The sequence below is a fragment of the Coffea eugenioides genome, chromosome 7 (genome assembly GCF_003713205.1).
Source record: "Coffea eugenioides isolate CCC68of chromosome 7, Ceug_1.0, whole genome shotgun sequence".
Taxonomy (NCBI): domain Eukaryota; kingdom Viridiplantae; phylum Streptophyta; class Magnoliopsida; order Gentianales; family Rubiaceae; genus Coffea; species Coffea eugenioides.
The window spans coordinates 4267792-4278973 of NC_040041.1; the positions used below are offsets into that span (position 1 = coordinate 4267792).

Consider the following 11182-nt stretch of genomic DNA (forward strand, 5'->3'; position numbering starts at 1 on the left):
GGTTTACGGGTTTTGCGTTTTATCTACATAATTAATATTTTCAAGTATCAGTCCCTTATTATTCAGAATATTTCATTCAAAAGTGTATGTTTATAAATAAATATAATAAATAATATATTTCTACTTGTTATTTGATTAATTACAATCAAATTTTTAGAACCATTTTTAGGAATAAGAGTGGTAAAAGTTGACGTATCATTATTCTCCATCTATTCGCTTAGATTTCAAAAATTGGCACAGTGAAGTTTATTTCAGAATTAAAAAGTCATCTAATGGAACATATATGTAGAGATGACACCTGTTCCACTAGTGACTTTCCTGATTCCCGTCTCGATTCCAAAACCCAAACCAAACGGCAGAATTATTGGAAAATCAATTCCAAGTAAATACTACACCCTTTTTTTTTTTGTTATTTCCTTTTTCTATGTCAACTGTAGTAATGAAGATGTGAAAAGGCCAAAAGTGGAAGGAACAGACACCTAATACACTGTCGTTTTGGTCGGCCTCAACCTGAAAGGCTGAAACCGATAATAATTCAGAAACTCTCTCTCTCTGATTGTCTCCTCAATCTTTTCCGCATGCATAAATCCAGAACCGAGTAATCATATAAGAAGAAACTGAGGGTTCAATACGTCGTCGTTGTGAGTTGCAAAAAATGTATCAGTGGAGGAAATTCGAGTTCTTCGAGGGAAAATATGGGGAAAGAATCACAATCCCGGAGGAGATCAGTGGCAAAATTGAATGTTGTTCCAGCGGCCGAGGAAAAGTTGTACTGGGATGCGACGACGGCACCGTTTCGTTGCTGGATAGAGGGCTCAAGTTCAATTCTCAATTCCGAGCTCATTCTTCTTCGGTCCTCTTCCTTCAACAACTCAAGGTAGTGTGGCTTCACATTTGATCAATTTTCTGTCAGATTTCGGAGCATTAGTATACTAGCAGTAAGTCTTAGCTTAATTATCATTTCGTTGGCAAACTGATTGTTCCGTTTGCTGGCTGCATGATCAGCAAAGGAATTATTTGGTGACTGTTGGAGAAGATGAGCAATTGTCCCCGCAATTTTCAGCAGTGTGTATGAAGATTTTTGATCTGGATAAGGTTCAACAGCAGCATGAGGAGGAGGGTCCCAGCACCTTCAGTCCCGATTGTGTTCAGATTTTGCGAATTTTTACTAACCAGTTTCCTGAATCTAAGGTATACTAGGATCGTGAATGTTGCTTTTTAGCAATTTATTGCATCCATTTTTAATAGGTTAATTTGGTTAAGAGACCCTGCTTAGATAGTCCTAATTAACGAATGAAAGGGCAAATTTTTGGCCTATATACTTAACGGGTACAGAATTTACCGCTAAATGTAGTAGAAAAATGTAGATACTGATGTCCTGTAAAGCTGTGCTCTCTTTATAGATTGAGTATTCGAGCTTGCCCCTTTTGACAACTTTTGTGTTTTAATGTATATGATGTTGGTTTTGGTTTGTCAAAAGGAGTATAATTAGAAGAACTATTATTGATGTGTGCAGATTACGTCCTTCTTAGTATTGGAGGAAGCTCCACCTATATTGCTTGTTGCTATTGGGTTGGATAATGGTTGTATCTATTGCATTCAAGGGGACATTGCTCGTGAGCGTATCAAACGCTTCAAACTTCAAGCAGATGCTTCCATTACGGGCCTAGGGTTCCGAGTGGATGGTCAGGTTCTTCAGCTATTTGCAGTTACTCCAAGTTCAGTACATTTGTTTAACTTGCATACTCAACCTCCTACTGGTCAAATGCTCGATAATATTGGATCCGATGTCCCTAGTGTTGCTATGAGTGATCGCTCGGAGCTGATCATTGGACGACCAGAGGCAGTGTATTTTTATGAAGTTGATGGTCGGGGACCTTGTTGGGCTTTTGAGGGAGAGAAAAAATTTCTTGGATGGTTTCGTGGATATCTTTTGTGTGTTATTGCTGACCAAAGTACTGGAAAGTATTCTTTCAATGTTTATGATCTGAAAAATAAGTTGGTTGCACACAGTGTTGTAGTCAAAGAAGTTTCTCACATGCTTTGTGAATGGGGTAATATAATACTCATTATGGCTGACAAATCAGCCCTATGTATTGGTGAGAAGGACATGGAAAGTAAACTAGATATGCTTTTTAAGAAGAGTCTTTATACAGTAGCCATCAATATTGTACAGACCCAACAAGCTGATGTTGCTGCAACTGCTGAGGTGCTGAGGAAATATGGGGATCATTTATACTGTAAACAAGAATATGATCAGGCTATGCATCAGTACATAGACACAATTGGTTATCTCGAACCCTCGTATGTTATACAGAAGTTTTTAGATGCACAAAGAATTCACAACCTTACCAATTACTTGGAGAAATTACATGAGAAAGGACTTGCATCAAAAGATCACACCACTCTGCTCTTAAACTGTTACACCAAACTGAAAGATGTCGAGAAGTTGAATCTGTTCATCAAAAGTGATGATGGTGGTGGGGAAACTAAATTTGATGTAGAGACTGCTATAAAAGTGTGCCGAGCTGCAGGTTATCATGAGCATGCGATGTATGTTGCGAAAAGGGCTGGGAAGCATGAATTGTACTTGAAGATTCTGCTTGAAGACTTGGGGAGGTATAGTGAAGCATTGCAATACGTCAATAGTCTTGAACCAAGTCAAGCTGGTGTAACAGTTAAAGAATATGGTAAAATTCTGATTGAGCACAAGCCTGCTGAGACAATTGATATACTTATGAGGCTATGTACAGAAGAAGAACCAGCCAAAAGGGGCACCTCAAGTAGCACATATGTGTCGATGTTGCCATCTCCTGTTGATTTTATTAATATCTTTGTTCATCATCCCCAGTCACTTATGGAGTTTCTTGAAAGATATACTAGTAAAATGAAGGACTCACCTGCTCAAGGAGAAATGCATAACACGCTCTTGGAATTGTATTTATCCCATGACCTGGACTTCCCATTCATCTCGCTGACAAATACTGGTGAAAATGGTGCTGTGATTTCTAAAGGACATTCCAATGGGAGAACATTTATTAATCGACCAGATGTAAGTGAGGGAAAAGATCGTCGGGAAAGATTTCAAAAGGGTCTAAACTTGCTTAAGGGTGCATGGCCACCAGAACAAGATCAACCATTGTATGATGTTGGTCTGGCCATAATTTTGTGTGAAATGAATGCTTTTAAGAATGGGCTTTTGTTTCTTTACGAGAAGATGAAACTGTATAAAGAGGTGATTGCCTGTTACATGCAAGCACAAGACCATGAGGGTTTAATAGCATGCTGCAAAAGACTTGGGGATTTGGGGAAAGGTGGTGATCCTTCTCTTTGGGCAGATGTACTGAAATATTTTGGTGAACTTGGGGAAGACTGCTCCAAAGAAGTAAAAGAAGTGTTGACTTACATTGAGAGGGATGACATTCTGCCACCTATTGTTGTTCTTCAGACCCTTTCTAGGAATCCATGCCTCACTCTCTCTGTCATCAAGGATTATATAGCTCGCAAGCTGGACCATGAGTCAAAGCTCATTGAAGAAGATCGAAGAGCCATTGAGAAGTACCAGGTCTGTGTTCTTTATAAAGTATATACATTAGACAGCTTCTTTTTGTCACCAAAATCCTTTTGAGTGTGTGCCAATGGTTCTGAATCACCTTTGAGTAGGATAGATCGCTTTATGACTTCTAAGGGCTTGGACATGCAGCAAATTTGGTCTCTCTCTCTCTCTGAATTTGCAGATGGGTTAATGTTTTTAGATATCTAAACCAAACGTTAAGTTGTAGCATTCTGTAAGTTCTGGAAAGACTCATTTGTTGGATTGTGAGAACACGCTTTTGTGCAAACGTTTGAACTTTTACTTATGTAGTGTGTTTTATTTGATTTTAGATAAGGTAAATGAGTTGAGGTCATAAATATAACAATCATTTACTGCTTTTATAAAAATCTTAGTCTTAGTAAAGTGTGTGGCCTTGGGAATACGAGCAGGAGGGTGCTGGGACAAGGGAGGGGAAACATGGGAAATGTGGTGCCAATTTTGTTGAGGTTTGCAGTTGGGGATTGTGGGGTTCAGCAAAGCAGATCCAAAGATGAAAAGAAACTGAAAGGAAAAAGGCCCAAGGCTCTGGTTCTGTTTGGGTAACACAGGGTTTGGTGCTTATGCTCAAGCATTATAGTGTGCACTGACTCTAGAATGGAGAATTTGCTGAGGTTAAAGTGGATACCAGAAGAGTTGTCTATGCCAAACATTTAAATTATCTTCTAAACGCTTCTTGGTGATTATGTGACATAATCTTGGGCTGCCCATGTCAACCAATTTCAGTTTGTTAGCCTTGACGTTTTGCAGTTAGTTAACTTGGGGTCTTTTCATTTTTTTGTTTTGTTTTTTTGGAAAAAAAAGGGGGTTGGGGGGGGGGGGGTTGGTGTTCATATACAAGGTTTTCTTTTTGGAAGTACTAGGTTTTGCATTTTATGGACTCCTTTTGTAGTCTAGAAAAACAGTGCACAATTGTGTACCTCTCTTGCCACTTTTCCAATTTTTGGTCATGCATTAAATTTTGTTAATCACCCAAGTCCCAACCTATGATGGAAGAGGAAGAAAGGAGGTTCATGGGTAGGTGTTTTTGTGCTAAAATATATACACACAAGGAAGTCAGATATTACTTTCCTGACATTCAGTTTGCCTGTGTATGCCTTGCAAGCAGAGAAAGTAATTAGTATGCCGCATGTGCAGTCTGCTTCATTGTTACTGTTCATGGAAATAGTTTTCTTGTTTATGCAAGTCTAATTGTTTTCTTTTGAGCTGGAAATAGTTTCTTCATTCCTTAGGATGGGTTGCAAGCATATCCAGTCTGCTCCATCATTACTATTTACAGAAGTAGCTTTCTTTTTATGTAATTCTAACCGTTCTCTTTTAAGCTAAAATAGTGTTCTTCATTCCTTAGGGTGGGTTGCAAGCACCATGTGCCTTGTACCTTATTACGACATGCTCTTGCACCATAAAATTCTTTTCTGCTGGGTTATTAATGCAATTGAAATTTTATGACATCTCTCTTATTCTGCAGGAAGAAACATCAGCAATGAGAAGAGAAATTCAGGATCTCAGGACAAATGCAAGAATATTTCAGCTTAGCAAGTGTACTGCATGCACTTTTACACTTGATCTTCCTGCTGTGCATTTCATGTGTATGCATTCATTTCACCAGCGCTGCCTTGGTGACAATGAGAGAGAATGCCCTGAGTGTGCTCCAGAGTACAGATCTGTCTTGGAAACCAAGAGAAGCCTTGAGCAAAATTCCAATAACCAAGATCAGTTCTTCCAGCATGTTAGAAATTCGAAAGATGGGTTCTCTGTGATTGCTGAATACTTTGGGAAGGGGATTATTAGCAAAACTAGTACCAGACAGGCCGGTGCTTAGATGAAATGCGTTACTTTCAACCCAACTTCCATCTTATGTGTGCAAATCTTTGTTTCTCTTTATGGAAGTTCAACAGGAGAATGTAGCAATTAATAATGAGTATAGCCAAGTCTTGATTCATTGCTATAGTCATCAACAAAAGTATATGTCGCGAGAATGTGCGTCTAGAAGAACATCAAAACATATGCGGTCTTGCTGAATTTTGCCGTCTCTATCGAACTTCAAACCAAGTTTGCGAGTGTGTTATGTATGTTTCAAGTTCCACGTAATCCCCAAATCTCTTCATTTCAATTTGAATTTAAGCTACATGGTGTATTGTGCCTTTCTCCAACTTTGGGTTGTTCTAATGGCAGGTTTTTGTCTCTGACTTTTGGGTTGTTCAAACGGCAGGTTTTTGTGATACTTCATGTAATCATGGTTTATATTGAAATTCTTGATGGTTCAACGATTTTGTAAAAGATTCACAAAATATTGACTGAGAAGTATTTCTAACTGGGGCTCCATGCCCAGATGAGCTATTATTATAAGCTGTGCAGATGTTTTTTAATCTTGGACCAAATCTTTACTTCTGGAGAATTGGTGAGCAAGAAGGCTTCAAGTCGACCTTTTCGTAGGCTATTGGAACGCAGATTCAGATCCCATCAATTTGGGGTTCAACGGTGGAGTCTTAAAATCTTCCAACATTGAACATTCTTTTCTTTTTTCTTTTTTCGTTCCTTTTTAAACATCTGGAGAAGGGAGCTAGACAAGAAGCAAGTGTAAATTTCAATGCATGAAATTGAAAACCAAATACAAATGCTTGTCCGTTGCTAAAAGAGCATGGCGACTCTCATGATGAACTTAATGGACCATTATTTACATTGAAAAAAAATCGAAACAAAAAATCCAATAATCAGAATTGTAATACAGAAATCCATATTATGAAAAAAAAAATCCATATTGTAATCCAACCAATCTCGTATGCTTCGTTTAGACTGCTACGGATTCCATATTGCCTTTTCATCATCATCTTTTGGGCATCCCCCTTCACCCCATACTTGCAAAGGGCAATATCACAACAACATTGCCATGAGCAGCAGCAACATTTTTATGCCAAGATCCACATGAAGATTGTCGACCATACTGTCAGAGACAACACTGCAAACAGGTAAGTCCATAGGAGGAGGACAGAACATTCCTCTTGTGCCACATCAACGAGCTGTGTCATGGTGCCTGCATCAATATCACAACTTTCATCAATTTTGATTCTTGATTTGATTAGAGTCCAAGTAGCATAGTATCAAATGAACCAATGCATGGTAAAGAAAATTTCATTTTTGAATTTTTTGTTGAATGCTTAAAATCATCGTTTTAGGGATATTGTTGAGCAGGTCATGAAAGTTTTTGCATGCTCTGAAGACATGACCAAGTAGTTTAAAAGTCAAATAGGGAACATCCTGGAGAATATTGCAAATGTGATTGAGTTCCATACCAATATTCATGGCAGGCGGCAGAGTATATTGAATCAGCAGCACAAAATGGTAGAGAGGATCTGGTGGAAGGAAGCCGAAATGAGTGGCTGCTTTAACTACACCAATTCCAATACCAGGAAGCAGTATGTATCGCACGCAGATGACTGCAACGATGATCGGTGGCTTCAATCTTGCCTTGCGTAAGCCTATTCAATTAATAAAAATTGTTAGAAGAGTTTTGAATACGCCCACAAAATTGCTTATTGTATTAGAACCGGGGTTAAGATCTTCTCACCCTGTATCAAGTTCCCTCCGAGGATAAGAATAATGCAAGGTATGGTTCCATCGCTACAAAGTCAGCCAATTTAAAGTGAGTTTTGTGGAAAACCAAAACAAAAAAAAAAAAAAACACGCGAATCAATAACAGAAGCAGTGTTCAGGGTCAATGTTATTAACATCTAATATCATAGTGAAACTGTGGAATTACTGAGCAGCATTCAGTTCGATTACATACCCAAGTAATGCGATAGAGTCTTGAATGACATGGAGTGGGGCATTGTCACCAATTATGAGATTTCTCAGCCATGTAATTGCACCAAAGATTAAGCCTATTATCTGGAATACAATGGAACAGTTATTAAGCAATATAGCCTCAGAATGACAGAACTAAAATTGAGAACGATGCTAATACAAAAGAGTTGTGAGTTCTACCGCTGCAAGTGTTGCGGGTGTCATTAACTCCTCTAGTATCTGGTATACGATTCCAAATAATTTGGTCCAGAATGATGCATTTTGCTGTTTTGACTTGAAAGATGATCCTTGAGAAACAACCTACAGGAAACATGTAAACTTTGGGTAACTATAACGAGAGTAGTCAGAGAACCAAAGCTCATGGAGCAGGGGCCTCACATCTATTAATTTGCATCTCTTCTACATGAACTCACATTTTGGTATTCGACATCATCTTCGGTAGGTTCTGTTGAATCTACAGATACAGAGACATGCTCTTGAGCATTGGCCTCAAGAAGTTGAGACTTCTCATCTGCATCCAAATCTTTGTTGGGTTCTGCTAAGGTCTCCACCCAAGCAGCCTTTTCAGCTTCGTATTTGCGTGCGGAGTTTTTTATTAAATGGTAAGTGTAGGTCCATATGTAAATACCACCAAGCTGCAAAAATCAGTAATAAACAAGGACTCAGACGAAGAACATTCATAATTTTTTATTCAATGCCACCAATAATGTGAATCGAAAATATGACTATTTCCTAATTTCCTGTGAAATGAAGTCTTGGTGGAAATTCAGGCCCAGAGACATTATTCTTTCCAGTTAATACTTTGCGTCTGAGAATCTGTGATACATGATTTATCACATAGTTCAGTGCCCAAGAGATGATCTTACCGCCATAGAGAAGGAGGCGTATGAGAGTCCAATAGTAGAGCAAGTATTATGATCGCCAAATGGGCTGCCATCCTCTTTACAGATTGCTGGAACAATTATCAGCAGAAGGTTTCCCAAGTTTCCTGTATATTATTTTACTGTCATATTCTAGAAGCTGGAGACATTGAGAAGCCTAACACAAGAAATTATAAGGCTGACAAATTGGAAATACAGTTACCTGATGAACATGTAGCAATGACAAGACCCTCTAAATGGGGCCTTGGTTTCACTAGTTTGACAGCAATCCACCCAAGTATTCCTCCAAAGAGAAAGGTCAAGCCAATATTGACAGGCATAAACCACCTGTACAAACATAATTATGAAATTTTATGGTAAAATGGATCTTAGAAAGGTCAGCATTTATTGACCACATGTAAGTCATTCCCCTTTTTATCCTAGGAGCTTTCTTCAAGTTTATTTACACCACGTAAATTGATTGATAAGTGAATGCATAATGATGTACAGTAAAGAATGAATCATACCATGAGATAATGTCATCAAGGGTGACAGTCTTGGCCAAACTTGCAAACATCAGTGAGGGAGTAAACACCATAAACACAATCTGCAATGGTCCATTATAAAACTTTACCACCAAATCTCATTTTTTGTGAATGACCGTAACAAAAGAAAATGAACCCGTAAAGGAACACAAACAATGTAAGTCAGCATTACCTTGTTTAATGATTTTCGAGCATCAGCAGGCAGAAGATTTAGATGTTCAGTTGCCATGACAGCTCCCAATACACTTATGAGGAGCACCTGGATGATTGGCATGGAAGCCACCTCAAGCAAAGTCCAGAAGCCCATCTCTTTGTTTATTTTACTTCACAAAAGTCTCCGAAATCAAAGAATGTACAACAACTGAGATGGGTTCTGGCTCTTTTCTTGGCTGGCCTTTCAGTCAGCTGCTAAATATACGGCTGACTGATAAAGGCGGTACACCTCTAGTAGAAAAGAAGGAAGATCCTGTAAGCCACCTGCAAAATTAGTAAAGAAAAATGCCAATTTGATACATCAACCCCAAGAAACAAAAACAAAATATATATAAAGGATTCTACGACTTCATAACATTTCTCAAAGGGTGCATATGTATATGCAGCCATCATCTTGCTGGTTCATTTTGTATTTTTCTTATTCTCTTTCCTGCTGATTGAGAATGTGCTCAGTTAAGGAAACAGCCATGAAATTTACCAGTCCTGTCTGCACCTGGGTTTAGTGTTTGTAACTTTCTACTGTTTTCTTTTGCACTTATTGGCAAAAACCTGGTGAAATCTGTGTTCTGGAGGGCTGCATATATAGCCTTTTACAACCTTAATTTGTTTATTCAAACATCAATTTTTCAATTTCAATTTCTCTTTCATTCTCCAGCAAGGATGACACAACATAATGAATTGGGTGAAATTGAAATCGAAATTAATAAATCGAGTGAGAGATGCAGTGGGGCCTAACAGACATAGCCGACGTCATTTAATATTTGTCCACTCATAATTTGCGTCCAAACAAAATTCTTCAATATTTAACTAACAACCTAATCTGCAAAATGCCAATCCAATAGATTTATGTGGCCACAATTAGGAAGGCAGGGATGATTATAATCCAAAAGAACTTATAATAAACCAAATTAAAATATTGAACAACAGTGAATAAGAACAAAAGAGTTAACATTCCAGCCGCAATTCTACTTTCATGCAAATCCAATCAACACGTATCCTACATGGAACCAACCAGAAACAACCCCAAAAAAACCCAGAAAAATCAATGATCTTTAAACCAAATAAAACAAGAAAAAAAATTACTTCAAATGATGATGATAAGCATATGAGCTTCATGCTTCTTATGATTAGTGAGAGCTCAGATGCTTCAAAAAAAAAGGTGACAGAAACGAAGTTAAAAAAGAATGATTTGGACGTTGAAGTACCAAAATCTACGTGGGGTTTTAGCAAAGTTCAAGGTTATAAAGACAAGAAGAAATGCAAAACATCAAGACAAAGAAACGAACCTGGAATCAAATATGGGTTGAGAAAAATGACATGAAATGATATTACAGCCTAAGATAGAAGAAAGGTTGGAGGAGAAATGCAGAGGAGGATTTAAGGATGCACGCTCCTTCGCCATTGATCACCTAGGATTACGCTCAATATGCTTATATATACATGGCTGCACAATAATACGTCGACACCTACTGTTGGTTGTTTTGTCATTGTACAGGCATATCTGGTGCTGTAAGCACATACCTAAATATGTTGTCGTCCACTCCCCAGTTATATGGAGGACTCTAGAGGATTTTCTTTTCTTTTCTTTTTTTTTTTTTGGGTGGGAGGGAAAAATATAGGGAAGGAAAAAGCATGATTGGTTCGTGCTAAGATGAATGATTGGATAGGACCCGTTTACCATGTATTTGTGTGAGTGTGTATATACGTGGTTTTTTCATCATCAACTTTTGTTGTACAAAAGTAGAAATGGAAAGTATGAGCACAGCGGCCATGTTGTACAAATAGGAAGGTTCTCACCTTCCTGGCAAGAAGACAATTTGTTAGGGGACCATTCTTGAAAATTCTATCAAAATTGATGTTGTGCTGAAAAGGCAAATTAGATTGATAAACAACAAACTTTGACTCAATTTTGTCGGATTAAGGGAATTGTACCTGGATTTGAAGGAATAGTTGGACAATTTGATATGAGAAGGAACCGACGAGTGAAGATTTATTTGATCATATGAGTTGCCTTTTATCAACTTCCACGTTTCCATATAGATAGGTGGAGCTGGGAAACTTATTTGGAGGAGAAAACTTTACAATCACAAAGTGCTCGTACTATAATGTTCCAAGAATTTTGCGGGGACAAAATACGAATATTTTTCAAATGTTTAAGGGGTCAAAAT

At 38.1% G+C, this 11182-nt stretch overlaps 2 protein-coding genes across 2 annotated transcripts; one reads left to right on the forward strand and one right to left on the reverse strand.

Moving 5' to 3' along the window:
• Positions 1 to 460: 460 nt before the first annotated feature.
• LOC113777692 (vacuolar protein-sorting-associated protein 11 homolog) lies at positions 461 to 5778 on the forward strand. The gene is made up of 4 exons (XM_027322855.1): positions 461 to 877; positions 1006 to 1191; positions 1517 to 3565; positions 5061 to 5778. Exons 1-4 carry the CDS (start codon positions 656 to 658, stop codon positions 5412 to 5414), a joined length of 2811 nt encoding a protein of 936 aa, XP_027178656.1. The 5' UTR covers positions 461 to 655; the 3' UTR covers positions 5415 to 5778.
• A 384-nt stretch (positions 5779 to 6162) lies between these two features.
• Positions 6163 to 10516, reverse strand: LOC113778663 (protein PIN-LIKES 7-like). Its single transcript, XM_027324136.1, has 11 exons — positions 10301 to 10516; positions 8974 to 9278; positions 8784 to 8863; positions 8480 to 8604; positions 8263 to 8384; positions 7810 to 8031; positions 7577 to 7696; positions 7380 to 7480; positions 7161 to 7213; positions 6886 to 7071; positions 6163 to 6626 (listed from the first exon to the last, which is right to left on the reverse strand). Exons 2-11 carry the CDS (start codon positions 9106 to 9108, stop codon positions 6502 to 6504), a joined length of 1269 nt encoding a protein of 422 aa, XP_027179937.1. The 5' UTR covers positions 9109 to 9278; positions 10301 to 10516; the 3' UTR covers positions 6163 to 6501.
• Between the last annotated feature and the right edge of the window lie 666 nt (positions 10517 to 11182).